Genomic DNA, 18,499 nt, shown 5'->3' on the forward strand with positions numbered 1-18,499 from the left:
AATGCTGTGATTATCCAATAAAATAGGTGGTTGAAGAAATGGGTAGTTTGTATATGTCTCTCTCTCTTCATTCTCATTCATCTCACTCTAAGATTTACCCACACACGAAACAATGTCAGTAAGCAAAAGAGAATGTCTGAATTCAAATTTGAGAAAATTAGTGTTTTTACTTTTAATTGAACTTGGAAGTTTTTTTTTTTTGGGAAAAAAACTTCATTAACTGCCAATAAGGCTAATGTGAATACAATGAAGTTAATAAAACTAAAACCCTATTACAGATGGGAGTAACATAGGACTAACAATTAGCTTCCTATGTTACTCACTAAGAATATATACTCAATTTAACTCAACAAAATTAAAATTTACTTTATCGCCAAAAATGGACTGACTATGCAGAGAGTAATAAATCAAAATTGTCATGGTCTTTTTCCTGAGCTCCTAAAACTATCTGCAAATTTCATGAAAATCCTCACTAAGAATACAACAAAAATGAAGAATGTTTTAATCAAATGAGATCTGGAAAAAAATACTAAGTTAGACTCTTCTTCCTCCTCGTTGTTGTTATTGTTTTGATTGAGAGTGACATTTATCTAACCTTTAATAAATCTCTCCTTATTGTTGTTGTTATTGTTTTGATTGAGAACGACAAACTTTTGACAAATCCTTCCATGCCGTTTTAGTGTTTCTCCATCTACAACTCAAGGATTAATTAGATCGTTCGACCAGTTACTAAGATCAAGAGTGACATTTGTTATTACTATAGACGACTATGACACACTTCTATAATTAAACACCCCACGTTGTTGTGTTCTTTTCAACTCTTTTAACTTTCTTCTCATTTTATGTTTTTTAACTCTCTTAACTCTCTCAATCCTTGTACCATCTATTCTCATTTTATGTTTTTCAAACAACTGAAAATAAACAATTAGTTTTAGCTTTTTGTTCTTTTTATCTCTTTTAGTCATCTATGTTACTATCTAGTTATAGTTACAATGGTAGGGTTGTGAAATTTTTGAAATGCGAAAAAAGAAGAAGATATCTTGTAGAGTATGTTACTATCTACTTAAAGTTACAATGGTAGAGATATGGAAATGGAGAAACGCAAAAAGAACATTATTGTGTAGAGTATGGTCAGGTTCATATAGCTCAACCGTACGAAAAAAAAAAAAAGTGGTGTGAGATGCCTCCGTGTTGGCACACAAACAAAAACACACACAATTTCACGAAAGAAAAATGCCCAAAATGTGATGATTCTCTTGAAATATTATTAGGCGGGAAGGTGTTGTCTTAAGATCAAATGATCTCAAGCCAGAAATAAAACATGTTAGTACAACTCAATCAAGCGTTGAACGTAATAATATAGGGGAGGTTAAATTAGTATAAAGCGATGGGAAAAGGGCTTTTAGAGCCAACCTAATGATATTTAGTCATATTGTGCAAAGATTATAGATGGCTGAATATTGACAAAAACACAAATTTGAAATCGAAGTGCTTTACTACTCTGACAAAACAAAGAAACAAATATTGATATCCTCTGCAGCTCATCTACCTCTAGACGGAAAGTAATAATTCCTAGATAAATTTGTGTTTATAACTCACAAAATTTTGTAGGGACTTGGGCATAAAGCGACAACGACCGGTAAGTTTGTGATGTCCAATTTATAGTCCAAAATAAAAAGAGTCTTCTAATTAAGCACAGTGGGAGTCTGGGAGACAATGGAGAATGACAACCGATAAATAGAAACCAGACCTTTACAACTAAGACGATAGAAAATTATCGAAGTCTTCACATTTACAAGTTAAGAGATAGAAAATTGTCGAAGATGCATTTATATCCACTTATATGTGCATCAATCGGCCCAACTGAAGACCTGACATTTACCAAGTTAAAAGATAGAAAATTATCAAAGATTTAGTTAAGGTTCATATTACTAATAGAAACTTGAAGAAACATAATTGGATTTACAAAAGTAACTTATGGGTTTTTGTTATAGGTAACTATTACAAAAAACTGCTTCAAAACCACTCAACAGAGATACTTAATATGATGGATGAAAAAGATCACAAAGTCAATCCGTATAGAAAAGAGATTCAGAAGACAAAATTATGTAAAAGATTCCAACTTCACTTTCTGTTACTTCTTATTTTCAGCCATCAATCCTTCTCTCATCTATAAATAAGAACATTATTGTTTAACAAAGACATAGGTGGAGAGAATGTAGAAATAAGAGATGCAAGTGCTACCAATGTCAGAAGGCTTACTTGAACAAGACGATGAAGTCGCATATATGAGGCGAAGAACCCCATTATAGATCGCTCTACTTTTTCATGCATCGTATTGCCGCGATATCAATTGGAATGTATACCTAACTCAAGTCCACTTAATCATATCAATGAAACTTTTGTTTATTGATGAGGTAATAAAGCATGGTGCTTGTAGTACAATAGAACAAAATTTAAATTTGTACCCACGCAACCTGCTAAACAATTTTAACCATTACCATCTAAAGAACCCCTAACCGACACAAACTACCATCTAAAGAATCCCTACCCGCCGTACCAGACACAAAGTACATCCATATCTCGTCCTAATTATTTCTTAACAAGAGAATGAGTGTTTGTAAAAGAATAAGAGAATGTAAAAATATGAAACAACAAAAGACCTAGACATCAGAATACTAAGTTACTACATTGTTGGAATTCGGAAACCTGGCCTATTAATTAAGGGTAAAGCCCGTAAAGACAGATAATTGTAATGTTTGCTGAAAAGGAAGAGTAGATCAAGAATGGACATCCTAATGTCGTCAAATACTGAGCTTTTTCCTAATTTTTTTCTCTATAGTTTCATTATAGTTCATAAGTAAAACTCAAAAATGTTTATATACAAGTAACATGAACATACAAACAATAAAAAGATTGAACATGTCAGTCAAATATCAGCAGAAGTTGAAGGGAGTAGCGCTTACAGTTAACATCTCATCATCCTCTTCATCTTCTTCATAAGCAACCCCACTACCAGACGTAGTAGCATTTCAAGCGAGACTCTCATGTTCCTCTGCTGCGAAAGAGACTCTCATCGGTCAGACAACCATCCTAAGCCAGGAAGCTTGAATTTTATATAAATGTCATACAAAATATATAGAGACGTGAAAAATAATTTAAAGGTTAGTTTCATGTGAAGATATAGTCATCAATTATCTATCTAGAAATCAAGTTGAGGTAAAATGAATAGTCTATAATTGGGTTTTTTTAACTAAGGAACGCGAAGATTCTGGAGATTTTATAAACCCAAGGTAGCTTGGATTCTGGCAGCACGTAGAAGTAACTCATTTTCCGACACCATTAGTTAAATCCAAAATCACTCAGAACTACCAAGTAAAGCAACGTAGTAATTCACTAAAATCAAGCAGTAAAGAACGAAGGGTGAAATGGCTAGGACAAGCTAAATCTGCTCTTGTAGAGTATTTATAACGACTAATGCTAAAGCAAAAATAAAATAGAAATATTGATCATTTACTAAAAAAGGTCAAAAGGAATAGAAGCTCAATTTCAAGTCACAAGAGGCGGGGACTGGTTCTTGTTCTTTTCGTGCTATCATGTCTGTCATTAGCAATCTAGAGTTACTCATAAATGCAGCGGACCTGAATATTGATTTGTGATGTAAATCTCGAAGAATAGATCTTTCGGTGGCCATGACGGTCTAAATTAAGCAACATGATGTGGCACCAGTGTCATTGATCATTACTATAACCCGGCTGACTGACATGAAAAGAGAGGCGAAAACCCTTTTATGATATTGGATCGATTTGGCAAATAATAGCAGTTAGATTGTGTGTTATATTTACCATTTCGGCATTACTAATGGTCTAATGGGCCAACACAAATAAAACTGCGGAAAGTGTGGAGTGAAATATTATTATGGCTCTGCCGCATCTTAAGAGATACTTTTGTTATTTCACAGTTGTGTGCCTTCCAAGCTCTCGTGTGCCTTCCAAGCTCTCCATGAGAGCACATTTATCTATCTGTCTTTCACCTTGGTGAAAAGAAGCAGGGCAAACTGGCTCACCTTCCCTTCTAGCATTTCCTCAAGACTTATTTAGATACCAAATTGGGAAGATGTAGGTTCTAGATTATATAATTTTGTATCGAAGTTGACTTATTTTATTTTTCCTCTAGGGGTGTTGCATGTCCTGACTTTTGTATCATCATTCTACATATATGTGTATATAGAATCATTTGTATCTGGTAATACTATGTCCTTGAAGGGAGTTATCCTATTGTGAATATTTATCACCTGCCCTGAGAACAGCTAAAGATCTTGTTTTGCCTATACTTGGTTGCTATAGTAATTGAGGGGGGTCTTAGGTCTGTGGTCTTCTAATCTGGCAACATTGTTAGAAGAGTTCAGTCCGAGACCGTTGCTATGTTTTATGCAACTTCTGTCTCCCTTTATCTGATTTGAATGTATTAGTTATTTTATCTTGTTTTTGTAAGCATAACTGCAGAAGTTCATTAAATAGAATGACTACAATCAATTATAAAGAGTGAAATGAAGCAAGCAAACAACTAAATATTACCTGTCAAAAATACTTCTGGGACAGATCATGTAGAAACTGACTTTAAACTCAAATAAGAAAAAGATCCTTTTGTCAATCCATTGAAACCCATAAGAAAATTGGAGAGCTTCCAATGTCTTCCATGGATAATGGATTCACCATTTGTTTTGTGGTAAGCCTTTGTACGTGAATGAGTATCAAATGCACAAATCCATGAGCAAAGGCGAAATACCAAACATAGCTAAAACCAAAAAAGAAAACATAAAAAATACAAAATGAAAAGAAAGCGGAAATGAAATTCAAACATATTCATTAATCTTTAGAGAGGCGGCAAACCAATAATACCTGAGTTGAAGTTAAGAAATGGTATAGGCCCTTGATTCCTTGAACATCTTACAAAACTATTTGAAGTAATAACGATTTTGGTGAAAAACTTGTCAGTTTTCCAAATCAAATTAAGAAAATGTTCATCTTTCTTAGCATATAACTCAAATAGTGAAATTATATATATATATATATATATATATATATATATATATATATATATATATATATACAATATCACTTTTTCAAGATAACCGACTTACCTTTTAATGATGCTAATAGAGCACTCTGTCCAAGTTTCAAAAATTCTTCTAAAGCTGCATACAAGTTCAAGAAATTAACTTATGTGATATAAAACTTCTCTATTTTGACTAAACGAACAACTCTATTTCTAATTAGAAGTAATTAGATGAGATCAGATTGTTGCCACAAACATGACCCCTCCACATTTATTACTCGGAAACATTGAATATTATATAAAGTGATCAATGAAATATATTCCATGCGTGCCACAAATATGAACCCTCCACATCTATTATTCGGAAACATTGAATATTATATGAAGTAATCAATGAAATATATTCTATTCGTGAAATTCTTATCACCGTTTTAGGGCAAAGCTACTAAATTCATATAGAAAAATATAGATTCATCACCATCTAAAAGAACATATGAATAAGAATTACAGACTTAAACAACTAAGTATCCGTAGTCAAAACTTAACAAGACAAATACACACTAGTGTAACATATACTGGACTGAGTCCGTATCACTTCTCCCACATATCCATCAACAAAAATTTTGTGCCAGTCAATAAGTTGAAACTCATTACTTGCAACCTATTTAATCTAAATTTTGCAACCCTTAGTTCATCTCATATTCAAAAATAAACACAGAATAACATATCTTATAGATCATCGAAAAAATAAAATCTGAAAGTCTATTAAAGATTCATATGAGACTTCATAAACCAAAAAATAGAAAAACGGAGGAGGTACTTCAAATGGTGGGAGGTATAAACACCCAGAACACATGAAAAGGTAGAAGTACCCAACCTTCTTCAAGTAAGATCGCACTTCCGTCACGGTTTTTTCCAACCTTGTCTTAGTATCTAGGGGTGGTAGCATCCATCTATTAGCGAAAAAGAAATAAACATCATTGATCTTCACAATAAACCAACATAAAACAATCATAAGCACACAAGATAAATCTGACCTTATTACAACTACAACATCATCAGCTTCACACCAAGGGGAGTTATAAGTCCATACATAACAATAATTAGTGTTCTATCTATTTTATAATCAAAGGGATACCAAAAGAAGAAATTATAAAATGAAGAAAGAAATAGCAAACTACATTACACCTGGATCAGTAAAATGTGTGGATAGCTAATATAACTAATTCGAAAGAGGGAAGATGGAAAACCATCTAACTATCGAACATTCAAGTACACACCACAACCGTAGTCAGTAACTTACGAGAATAATTATAATATAAATTCAAACAAGTTAAGAATGAGCTTAGCTTGATTCTGTAAGTGCTAGATAGTTGGAAATAAAGAACGGAAATGCAAATAATTATAATATAAATTATCAATGAATTGACGTGCACCTAGCTTGAATTAGGGTTTGTCTAACGCAATTTCCGGACACCTGCAAACCAGAGGAGGAAAGTAAGGCGAAAAGAATTTTGAATATATGAAGCAAGAACTGGTTCATATTTCAATAGAACGTAAACTTAGTTGTAATAGTTGACTGCTGAGAATAAATCAATAATGTTCCAGACGCTGAAAGTATTGTTATGTATGGACTTATAACTCCATATATTGTAAGAAAAGTAGTTGTTTTAGGACTGGTTAGAAGCAGTGAAGACGGTTTTTCCCGTTGATTTTCAAATAGTACTAAAAGAATACCATATTAATTTCAAATATTAGTCTGATATGGAGGAGACAATATTAGAGAAAACCACCAATGCAAGGAAAATGTCCAGATGTATTATGTCTGAATGATCCTATAAGGGGTTCGTCTAGATTTGGTATTTCCTTTGGAATTTTGGTTTATAATACATGGGTAGCTTAAACAAGAGCAACAATTACATCTCGAGGTACATAAAAGGATTCTAAGAATTAAGAAAAATGGGAAAAAACAAGTTCTTATTGAAGAACTATTTTATCCTTCATGTACGGGTTATAATGGAATTCATGCATCTAAAAGAATCATAAATATTTATAACTCTGTGGGTATTGAAGTGTTGTTGAAAATAGGAAGGAAAATGGGAAATTGAGAAAGATGAATCCAATTATTGTTCATGTGAATTAGCATTCTGACAAGCTAAAAGGAATAGAAGTTGTAGTTGATTTCTATGTACTTGAACCCCTACAAGATGGCTGACAGTGGTAGTATTTTTTTTACCCTTTTTCAAATATTGTTTGATATTTTTCTATCGTTGTTCATGTTATGTATACAGATAGACAAAATAACCCTATATTGAAATATTACCTGTGCAGCTTTTTCATAGCTAAAGAGGAAGATAATTAAGCGTTTAACCATAAGAGACTGAGATACCCACAAGATGTTGATCGGATTGACTTGTAAAACCGATTGTTGGTGTTTCAGGTTTTATTAATCCACCCTACACATTAAAGTTAGGAAACTGGATAAAATATACGCAAGCTAAATTGAAACAACCATGAAGATCAAAATACTCAAAATGAGATAAACCTAAATAAAGTTGTTAACTGGTTAGGTTCGACCCTTAAATTAGCTTATGTTCAACAATAAACAAATCTCCAAATTGGCAGCTTTATATTACCATATTGATAATCGTCCATAAATCAACAACTCTTTCAGGCATTTCATCAAACACCCTTTGGTATATACATGTTTTACCAGAAGATGTATGAATTTCCATGTAAACGTGAAAAATTTAATAACACGGTTCATTATGAACCAAGAATGACCAAGATTAAGCAAGATGAAAGGGAACATTGTATGTAAAACACTTAAAATTAAGTATGACCAAAACTATCCGCAGATAACAATTAACCAAGAAATTTTTTGAAGCAGGAATCATAAAAGGGACTAAGAAATGATCGAGAAAAAAACTTACTAATTTTATTAGGAATTTTGTGAGTTTGTTCTCCTGCTTCAATTTGTGACTACGAACTACTTCAATTTGTTCTCCTGCTTTGTTCTGTAAGACACCATAGTTTGGTAATGGTAGTTTTTCTTCTCTCTTCTGTCCTCAGCCTTCATTTTCATTCTTAATAGTGTTCTGACTCATTCTGTTTGATATCTTCTCCTCTGAGTATTTTCTTTCAGAGAACACAAATAGAAACAAAGTCGATGTATTCAATTGGATTTGCTGGAAGGACCAATAATATTACTACTCCTAGGTACATCTTGGAAGATGTTGATTTTGAAGCTAAACCAGAGAGAGATTACAACAATTGGGAAGGAAGAAGCTTGGTAGGAAAGAGAGATGGTGAGGGCAATGGAAGGTTCAGAAGTTGGAAAGAAACGGAAGGGGAATGAGGAGACACTGAGCGTGTAGGAGTTGAAGAGTTTTGGGTATGAATCACCCGTTGAGAGACGATTGGTTGAAGGGCTCTCATTAAAACGGAGTTAATCTTATTAAATTTGAGGATTGTTTGAACGGATCTGATTAAAAGATTATTAAATTTGAGGATTGTTTGAACGGATCTGATTAAAAGAGAATGAATGTCCATGTCATATGTCTAAGTGGCTGTCCAATCATCATCTAGGTACATTAATTTTGTCCTAGTCACAAGGATCTGTTTTGTATAATAGATAATATAGGTGTATAACAAAAATGATGAGTGCATTTAAAGTTTTTCTTTATTTTGTGGGCACCTCCCATCTTAATAAACGTAATTGTTGTATACACTTATCAATCCTGCCTCCCACACTCACATTTTCTTTTGACTTCAAAAAAGAAATACTTTACATGTTAATGTATAATATAATAAAAATGGTGAGTGCATTTAAAACTTCTGTTTATTTTGTCGGCACCTCTACTCTTAATAAACGGATCCTCTTACTTGTGTAGATCAACTAAGCCATTAGCCACAATGACAAAATTGGAAGAAGAGAGAGTGGGCACGCAAGGTTTTACCTAGGCAGCAAGCGCCACAACCCATATTTTAACATTTTTTAGTCCTTTTCATAATCATCGTCACCATCCACCATCTTCATCTCTACCTTCACCTACAGCCTGCCACCACCATCCGCTCTTCTCTCGATCACCTCAGTGAAATAAAATTCTAGACCTTTGATTAGCGGAGAAGACTAATTTTTGTAGAAAGAAGACGAAGACGATGGTAGTGGCGGCCCGTGTTTGGGTTTAACAGTTGACTTGGCGATAGTCCGTCAACAGACCAAGGCAAGCATGATAACGTGAGGAGGCATGGTAAAAATCATGTGTACCTATATAACTTTTATTGGAAGAATAGGACAGATCATGGTTGGCCCATGCATAATTGGGCCAGGGCCAAGCATAATTAGGCTAGGCCCATAAATTTGAAATGGAAAGAGGAGGAGCCACCTCTATCAATCCTTTTAAATTCAAAACCTAACGTTCTCTAACTTTCTGTCACTCTTTCCCACTCATCATTTCTGAGTTCAAAAGAAAGAGAAAAGAAAAGGAGATTCAGAGAGAAGAATTAGGGTTTCAAATCGGGAAAAATGGCGACCAATATCGGAATGATGGATCCTGCTTATTTCGTCGGCAGAACAGAGATCTTGGCCTGGATCAACTCCACTCTCCAACTCAATATCTCCAAAGTTGAAGAGGTACTAATCTCTCTCCCTCACTCACTGATTTTTAGTTTAATTTGGGGGAAAAGGGTTTCTTTGTGTGTGTTTACTTTTTAGGGTTGAAGTAATTTCTTCTGATTTTGGGTTGGAATATGATATACAGGCAGCATCAGGTGCGATCCAATGTCAACTCATGGACGCCGTTCATCCAGGGATTGTGCCGATGCATAAGGTCAATTTTGAAGCCAAGAACGAGTACGATATGATCCAAAACTACAAAGTTCTTCAAGATGTCTTTAATAAACTCAAGATCACCAAGGTTTACATCTGGTTTTTCTTTATTTTCTTCAATTTAATGCAATTAGGGTTTTACCAGTAAGGGTGTTTTGTCATTTCAAGGCTTTACTTATTTATCTCTTCCTTTTTTTGTGGTTGAAGCATATTGAGGTGAGCAAGCTTGTGAAGAAAAGGCCTCTTGATAATCTGGAATTCATGCAATGGATGAAGAAATATTGTGATTCTGTTAATGGTGGTCAAGTGAATGAGTAATTTCACATCTTTACTACTTTTCAGTTCTTTCATTTGTCTTCTAGATGAACATTATTATACATACTAATCTGTGCTTTATCGAAAATCTTAAAGACAAAGTCAGTCATTTTGTGCGTCCATTTCAACTTGGTTCATGTTTTCTGATCCCCTTAGCCTGAAATTTTTCAAGGAGAAATTTCTGTGTCTTTGTGGTTTGACTCCAAAGCTTAATTGTGGGAATTTAATGGTTTTCTTCGTTTGACATGTATTGCTTTGATTTGAGTACAGTTACAATCCTTTGGAAAGAAGAGAGACTCGTAAAGGAGGAAAGGATTCAAGCAAAAGAGCTGCATCATCCACTCAAGCTGCTGCTCCCAAAGCTCAGCTCTCTCATAACTCTCGGAGGACCGATTCATCATCTGTAGCCCCCGTGAATCAATCAGTTAAGACCACCAGACCTGCTTCAAGCGGAGAACCAGGTTACGATAAGAAGGTAATTTGATGCTTATTGTGGTGTTTTAGGCGTGTTTCTATCAGTAGAGTAAAACATCAATTCTCCTGTTGAGACCCAACTCGATCTTCATAGATTTCTCGAGCTACCTTCTTACGGAGTTTTGTTATAGCATCACTTACTGCCTTCAGTTTAGGCGGACAACCCAACAAATAAACATCTACATGACTTAGCTTATCGACTTCCCGAACAGTATGATAAGAATCAGTACTGAACATCCCTCCTGTAATAGTACAGGCTTCCATAGCAATTACATATATTGGTTTAGCCATTTGCTCATATAATCTCACCAATGAAGGAGCCATTTTCATTGTTACTATGCCGGATGATAAAATTAAGTCCGCTTTCCTATGGCTTTATCTTGGTACTAGGCTATAACAACCGAAGTCGAAGCGCAAGCCTATTAATGAAGCAAATTCAAAAAAGCAACAACTGGTACCCTAGAGAAGCAACCATAGACTGGAAAGTGTTGATCGATATGAAAGATCATGCTAAAGACGAAGTTCATGAAGGACATAAATTATTCTTATTATGATAAATACACTTTCTTTGCCTGAATGAGAATTTGTTTATGGGGTTAAAGTAACGTAAACCGATATAATCACCTTAAATGACTTCATTCCGAAGTTGGGCATTTTCTGGATGTCTTAGTAACTTCAGCCCTCTAAAAGCCCAACTTTCGAATTTTTGGATTTCTTATTTGAGAATTAACGATTCGTATTGTAGTTATGCAAAGAAACACCGCTACTATTTTTGAGTTCCTTGAGATTTGATGATCTAAGTTTTCAAAATGCAGATCACTGAGCTGAAGTTGTCAATTGATAGCCTCGAGAAAGAAAGAGACTTTTACTTCGCGAAGTTGAGGGATATCGAGATTTTGTGCCAGGCTCCTGAGCTAGAAAACTTAACTGTACTGTCCTACCTTCCTGACCTTCATTGATTTACAGAACTTTTCCTGCTTCCAAGATATTATAAGAAGCTGATTGAAATTTTATGTTCTTGTGTTATTTTACACAGGTTGTTAGTGCAATACACAGAATACTGTATGCTACAGATGACGATACTTCATTGCTTGCAGAAGCCCAAGCCATGATATCTCAAAACCAGAAAGTATCAGAGCCTTTGAGTTCTGTTTCAGAGGAAAACCAACCAAAGTTGGAAACTCAAAAGAGAAAGAGTATCTTAAATCTTGAGGTTAATGCTGTAGCAGATTCAACTTTATCACCAAGACGAAGAATATCAGATGCCTCAGATGTTCATTGCACTGAATCACCACCCGTATTCTGCTGAAAACAATCTTCTCCGTTCTGAAGAATCAGATTCCTTCTATTAATGTGATCTTAAATCTAATAAGAAAGATTGAGACTTAGAGGCTCCATTTACTTGCTGGTACAGGATAGAGATATAAAGGGGGAGAGATATAATGTTCCATTTTGGTAATAGATCTTGGCTATAGTTTGGTTGACTGGTGAGAACTAATGGGTCTTCTTTGAACATCATCTTGCTGATCTATAAAGAATGACCCATCTACAAATTGTTGTTTGAAATGCAATTTCATATTGTTTTTGTTGTTATTTAGGGTTTGACATTATTCCATCTTGCTATGCTATATGACATGACTCTTTTTTATATAATTAGATCAGATCATATTTTATTGTGTCCATTTATAAACAATGTTTGTGGACTCCATGATCCTAACCTTGAGTGGGCTGTGGGTATCATTCCTTTGCGTCAAAGAAAACCACACTACAACTACCAAACGATACAGGCGGTAAAGTGGACAGGTGAACAAACCTAAAACTAGTCCACCACAACCGACTATCGAACACTTCTTATGTTAGTAGTGTTAGTATCGAACATTTGCTATTATGTGGTAGTATCGAACACTTGCTATTATGTTAGGAGTGTTAGTATCGAACACTTACTATAGTAATGTCTGTATACGGTATACAAACAGATCACTTACTGTACTCTTACAATTTGTCCAAATCCCGTACGAACTATACCTTTTTCGTTGCATAGAATTGGTTGGGCCACACCGCAGGCCTTTTCGTCCTATAAACTTAGCAAACAGTCAAGGGTTTGCCAGTGAAATAAACATCTAATTGAGGACTTGTTACTAATTTAATGAAAATTTTGGACCAGAGAAGGTAAAGTAATAAAAAATACACCCCCAAAATCGAAGTCCTTGACAAGAAATAAAACTAGGGTCTTCTTCGTCTCTGCGTAAAGTCCCAGGAGAAACCCCAAAACCAATCAAAGAACATGGGAGTGTCTGTTTCAAAAAACAATGAAGACAACAACGACAACAACAAACAGATCTTCATTTTATCGGGTCAAAGCAACATGGCGGGTCGAGGAGGTGTTAATTCCCACAAGAAATTTGACGGTTTTCTCCCACCGGAGTGCCAACCCGATCCAAATATCCTCCGTTTCACTTCTCATCTCAATTGGGTAGAAGCTTCTGAACCTCTTCACGCCGATATTGACACCAAAAAAACTTGCGGTATCGGACCCGGTATGCCATTCGCTAAATGGATCCGTACCCATGATCCGAATATCGGCGTTGTGGGTCTGGTTCCTTGCGCAGTGGGAGGTACCGCCATTAAAGAGTGGGAAAAAGGTTGTCATCTGTATGAAAATATGGTGAAGAGATCTAAAGAATCGGTCAAGAATGGTGGACAAATCAGAGCCATTCTTTGGTATCAAGGAGAAAGTGATACATCAACTCAACATGATGCTGACACGTATAAAGTTAACATGGAGAGATTCATCCACAACGTCCGATCTGATCTTGAACTTCCTTCTCTTCCAATAATCCAGGTTAGTTTTGCTTATCGAGTTGGGCCGGGCCAATCCTGCCCCAAAAAACGGGTTGGGCAGGCCCAATTAACCCGGGTTCAAATAGTCTCTCGAAGTGTCAGAATTAGGGGTGAGCAACGGTCGGTTTTTTTCGATTTTGGCTCGAGCCTGCCGAAGCCGAACCAATAAGTGGCGGTTTGATTAAATCGTCGGTCGAAGTCGAGCCGATCATTCGGCCGGCCGACATGGTTCGACTCGATTTGGTTCGGCTCGGTTGAGTTCGATTGATCGATTTAACCTAACACAATTTAGAGAAAATATTAAACTAATGATATTCATATCATTGCATATACCGAAAATAAAAATTAAGAACCTATCGTACTTTTCCGCCATTACATATGCCAATAATAAAAATTTAAAATTCATCTTAATTTTTCACCATCACAAAAGTAAAAAAGTAGAAGTGCGAATACAAAATCTATAATTTTATGTTACTAACTAAGAATAAGTTGAGGTATATAGAAAATGAGTGAAGACTTACCTTTAAAACCTTTCAATCAAGTTGAATAGGTGGTTGATGAAGCCGACAACAACAACTAAGAAGGAAGACGGATAATAATATTGAAGACTTGATTAGGGGTTTTCTAATTTTTTTTCCTTTTTAGTTTAACAATTTCTAGCTTTACAAAATTATTATTTCATTTTTCCTTAGGGTTCGGTTTGGGCGGTTTCTAGAAACTCAAGTCGAGGCCAAACCAGACCAAGTTTGGGTTGTTCGGTTTGTCGGTCGAACCGAGTCAAACGGTGATCGGTTCGGCTTAAAAACTGATCGGTGCGGTTCGACTTGGTTCGGTTCGGTCAATTGGTTCAGGTTTTGCTCACCTAGTCAGAATGGTGAAATCCAGGCCGGCACAGGCAGACTAACGGTCCAGGTTGGGTGGGACCGGACCGGAATAACATAAAGCGGGTTGTGTCGGGTCTATCCAACCTGAATTCGAATAGTCCCTGGACGAGTCTGTATCCAGTTTAGTATTGCTCATCGGGTTAGTCCAGGCCAATCCAGTCTGGGGAAAACAGTTCGCCCCAGACTTTGGGCCATGTCCAGCTACTCGGGGGTCTACACAGAATAACATATATCCTGGTCGGACTCAAGCCTGGGATCTGGGCCAGGTCGATTTGGCCTGCGGGCTTACTAGTGGGCTGGGCCAGTACATGTGTTTTGCTTAATTTTGACTTGACACTGTTGACTCAGTGACTTAATTTTGACTCGAAGTTGACTTTATTGGTTCAGGTTGGGATAGCATCAGGGGACAAGAGATGGATAGAGAAGGTGAGAGAAGGGCAGATGGGGATTAAGTTGCCAAATGTGATTTGTGTTGATGCAAAAGGGCTGGAACTGAAAGAAGATAATTTGCATTTAACCACAGAGGCCCAACTGAAACTTGGGAAGATGCTGGCTGATGCGTATCTTGAGAACTTTGGATCATCTTGTGTTTCAAACCCTTGATATAATTCATCACTTGTGTGTTTGTGGTAATTGTATTATTTTGGTGTTGTTTTGAATAAAGAAGATAAATGTAGTTTCGTGGACTATAATGCATTGTGATTTGTTGGCCAAATATGTTGGCGATGACCTTTAAATAAATTATTTTTTTTTGTTGAGAAGACCTTTAAATAATTAAGGCCTTGTATGAATTAAAATTTGAAGAGGCACATCGGTTAGAATAGGGTCGCGACTTTGGGGAATAAATTTTTTTCTTAAAATTAGTCAAATAAGAGTGACTTTTATTTTTCTTTTTATTGCTAAAGGGCTTCTAACTTTGGGAGTTCAAAATAAAACAAATTTTAGAAGGCTCCTCCATCTCATCACCTCTCTTTACCACCTCATCTTCTCGCCACCTCATCATCTTCTCCAGCGAAGGTCGCCGACCGGCAAATTTTCCGTCCGACGACCTTCAAACATAAAAAAAAAAAAAAAACTATTTTTTTTCTCTCTTCCTCTCTCGCTCTTTAACACTCCGGCGAAGGGAGAACTTCGCTGGAGGTCTGGTTTGTCTATGGACAGAAGGTCTGTCTGTCCATGAACAGAACGGATCTGTCCGTGAACAGACCTCCAAGGTCTGTCCGTGAACAGACCTCCAAGGCCTGTTGATAGGCCTAAAAATAGGTCTATTCCCGCAAGTATACAGGGTCAAGTTATAGTATAATTTATAAATCGGGAAATCGTCCCAAGGAATAGGTAGGTAACTTCGGATATTGACGGCGAGTTTAGTCCAATAATCAAAATGTCAATATCTAACTTAGACTAACACACACACACACCCCACTTCATAAATTTGATGAATGATTTGTAAGAAATAAGAGAACGAATAAATCTAAATAAACTAACTAAGAGAGAGGTAAGAAGATATATAAGGTTATAAAATCCACCGCATAATTTCACTTTATAAAACAAGCACTTAATTACTTAAATCTCTTTTGTATTTACTCGGGATCCAATATAATGAACTATTTGAATTCCGGATGATGTTCTAGATAAAACAATTTTATAATCACTAATTCTAATTGTCTTCCTTATAAAGATTCGGATCACTCAACTATTATTCATCATCTAAAAAGCATACTCCATCTAATAACTTAACGAAAGTATGAAATATCTAATTATGAGGCATGAGTAATGGAAAGAAAATCCAATCCATATAGATAAACAATCAATAGACATTAAAGCACATCAAAGGATTTAATTAATCAAGAACAAGTATTATAAAGATCCAAAATGGGTTTCATTTACAACATTAGATGACTAAATTAACTATACATGGAATCTAGAATAACATTCATTGACATTGTAAAATAAATGAAAATACTAAGAAATTAATGGAAAGGAATCACCAATCAAATTCCATATCCCCACGTATCTCCATTTTATCCAAGATTTGCTCCATTTATGCTCAAGAATTTTACTCCAAGAAATCCAAGTAATAGCTATTTTATTGCCACCCAAATAAGAAAAAGAAAGAGAAGAAAGAAATTAGGTGTAGAAAGAAGTTGGAAATAAGAGATGAAAGGGGATAAAGATGTAGAAGAATATGGAAGGATGAAGGAGAAGACTATTAATGGAAGAAAGAATAGTGGTAGAGAAGAAGTAGTAGTAGTAGTAGAGTAAGATAGAAAAAGAATGGAAAAGATGGATTAGGTTGGAGAAAGAAATAGGTAATAGAGAAGAGAGATTGAGAGGGTTTGCAAGTCGAGAGAGAAATGAAAGAGGTAGAGATTTATTTATAGATGGGTTGATGGCTAGGGTTTTAGGAGTTAATTGGGAGAAAATGGGAGAAAGAGGGTTTAAATAGGAAGTTAGGGTTGCTTTCTACTCAAGGAATGATTTCTTATTGGTTGAACATAAAGTGAGACAAAAAGGAGGGGCATAAAAGTAATTTCCAGAGGGCTTAAAAGTGAAAAGAGGGACCACATGCTTGCTGTCCGTTTTGTGCGATCAGGACGTGCCACGTCACCTGCTATTATCCCACCAGCCAGAATGGTGCCCGAAAGTGTCCCACTAGTCTACATTGTTTAACTCCAACTTTGACTATGCATATCTCACTCTTCCGGACTCCGAATTGACTTCCGTTTTCTCCTACGAGTTCGTCTCGGACTCTACTTTTCACTCGTCACTGACCTTGTCCAAATTTCCCAGAATACCCTTGTGTCCAAAAGACCAAAATGCCCTTCAAGTAACTTTTTCTCATTTTTAACCGTTTTTCACACCTAACTCCGCAAAAGACACCTAATCATAAAAACCAACCATTTTGTTATAATAAAGACTCGAAACGAACTAACTTGGCTTAATTAAACGACTTAGATGAGACATTTTCATGACCCATCACCTGTCCGTGAACAAACCTCCAAGGCCTGTCCGTGAACAGACCTCCAAGGTATGTCCGTGGACAGACCAGACCTCCGGCGAAGGTCTCCCTTCGCCGGAGTGTTAGAGAGAGAGAAAGAAAAAAAATTATGTTTGAAGGTCGCCAGAGTAGATGATGAGGTGGCGAGAAGATGAAGTGGCAGAGAGAACATATGAGATGGAGGAGAACTTTCAAAAAAATGTATTCTGTATTTCCCATAAAAATTTATTCCCGGAGAATTTTCAAAAAAATCTGGATTTCCTCGAGAATTTATTCCCCAGAGAATTTTCTTTATTCCCCATAGCCGCGACCTAGAATAAAATAGAAGAGTCACATCTCTTGATCTATGTCTCTTCAAATAGTCATCATTTCTATAAATACTAATCTAGTTATTTTTACTTTCAAGAAAAAAAATCTAGTTTTTAAGGAATAAGCCAATTTTTCTGGTTTAGAGTTTGTATTTAAAAGTTCTAATAATTTAAGAAAAACTACTACTTATTTGTTTGAAGTTTTTTGAAGTTTGAAGTGTTGCACTTCAAGAAGGTAAGACTGTTTTATTCTGAGACAGTACCCAATACTCGACTCAATCATAAAATAATCACTTATAATTTTACTTATTCGTTTGTATAATCCGTCGAACGAAATTACCATCGAATTGTGTATTCGAAAAAGGACGAGTAACAAATTTCCAACAAGCTTAAGACGTTATTCGTCCACAATGTTTATACGAATCGTCCCAATATAAAAACAGTCTTATTTACTTTATACGGACATTTTCGAGCAAACAAAATTACCATAGAATCTTCGAAGATTGAGCTAAGAGAGTGGTCAAATTGAGTCAATTATGATCAGCTTTGGCCAGTTAAGAAGTCATCAGGGCCACAAGTATTGGCATCCATGTGCATGCACGAGAACCCTCTATAAAGCTACCAAGAAGGTGGATACAAAAAAAGTCTCCTATGCACCTTGAATCCCGCACCTGCCCAAATACGAGTAAAGAGATGGATCCGAGACAGCTCGGCCTTCTGAATCCTCTTTCATGTTGAAACATAATAACGGAGTTTGCGAGGGTTAGGTTTGCACTCTTGAAATTGGACA

At 35.8% G+C, this 18,499-nt stretch overlaps 2 protein-coding genes and 1 long non-coding RNA gene across 7 annotated transcripts; 2 read left to right on the forward strand and 1 right to left on the reverse strand.

Annotated features, from left to right (window-relative positions):
* Positions 1 to 1,982: 1,982 nt before the first annotated feature.
* LOC147565850 (uncharacterized) lies at positions 1,983 to 8,125 on the reverse strand. Of its 5 annotated transcripts, none has more exons than XR_015230301.1 (9): positions 7,992 to 8,125; positions 6,495 to 7,514; positions 5,936 to 6,011; positions 5,144 to 5,197; positions 4,902 to 4,957; positions 4,578 to 4,797; positions 2,967 to 3,055; positions 2,263 to 2,366; positions 1,983 to 2,170 (listed from the first exon to the last, which is right to left on the reverse strand). It is a non-coding gene; the product is annotated as an uncharacterized LOC147565850 (long non-coding RNA). The 5 variants fall into 5 exon arrangements; XR_015230299.1 differs by having other exon boundaries at positions 2,967 to 3,058; XR_015230302.1 differs by lacking the exons at positions 1,983 to 2,170; positions 2,263 to 2,366 and adding an exon at positions 6,096 to 6,120 and having other exon boundaries at positions 2,374 to 3,058; positions 6,495 to 6,535; positions 7,382 to 7,514.
* A 1,328-nt stretch (positions 8,126 to 9,453) lies between these two features.
* On the forward strand, positions 9,454 to 12,271 carry LOC147565851 (microtubule-associated protein RP/EB family member 1C-like). The gene is made up of 6 exons (XM_086652330.1): positions 9,454 to 9,694; positions 9,822 to 9,977; positions 10,097 to 10,203; positions 10,475 to 10,679; positions 11,494 to 11,607; positions 11,715 to 12,271. The coding sequence occupies exons 1-6, from the start codon at positions 9,587 to 9,589 to the stop codon at positions 11,985 to 11,987; spliced, it is 963 nt and encodes a 320-aa protein (XP_086508456.1). The 5' UTR covers positions 9,454 to 9,586; the 3' UTR covers positions 11,988 to 12,271.
* A 578-nt stretch (positions 12,272 to 12,849) lies between these two features.
* Positions 12,850 to 15,164, forward strand: LOC147565852 (putative carbohydrate esterase At4g34215). Its single transcript, XM_086652331.1, has 2 exons — positions 12,850 to 13,520; positions 14,791 to 15,164. The coding sequence occupies exons 1-2, from the start codon at positions 12,963 to 12,965 to the stop codon at positions 15,004 to 15,006; spliced, it is 774 nt and encodes a 257-aa protein (XP_086508457.1). The 5' UTR covers positions 12,850 to 12,962; the 3' UTR covers positions 15,007 to 15,164.
* Positions 15,165 to 18,499: the final 3,335 nt, after the last annotated feature.

The sequence above is a fragment of the Eschscholzia californica genome, unplaced genomic scaffold (genome assembly GCF_041429995.1).
Source record: "Eschscholzia californica isolate CP2 unplaced genomic scaffold, dmEscCali1.0.p SCAF_1, whole genome shotgun sequence".
NCBI classification, from domain to species: Eukaryota; Viridiplantae; Streptophyta; class Magnoliopsida; order Ranunculales; family Papaveraceae; genus Eschscholzia; species Eschscholzia californica.

Coding starts and splice junctions, on each gene's coding strand:
- LOC147565851 (XM_086652330.1), top strand. CDS start 9,587: ATGGCGACCAATATCGGAATGATGGATCCTGCTTATTTCGTCGGCAGA. Junction 10,204..10,474: donor AATGGTGGTCAAGTGAATGA/GTAATTTCACAT, acceptor ATTTGAGTACAG/TTACAATCCTTTGGAAAGAA. Junction 11,608..11,714: donor CTGAGCTAGAAAACTTAACT/GTACTGTCCTAC, acceptor TATTTTACACAG/GTTGTTAGTGCAATACACAG.
- LOC147565852 (XM_086652331.1), top strand. CDS start 12,963: ATGGGAGTGTCTGTTTCAAAAAACAATGAAGACAACAACGACAACAAC. Junction 13,521..14,790: donor CTTCTCTTCCAATAATCCAG/GTTAGTTTTGCT, acceptor TTATTGGTTCAG/GTTGGGATAGCATCAGGGGA.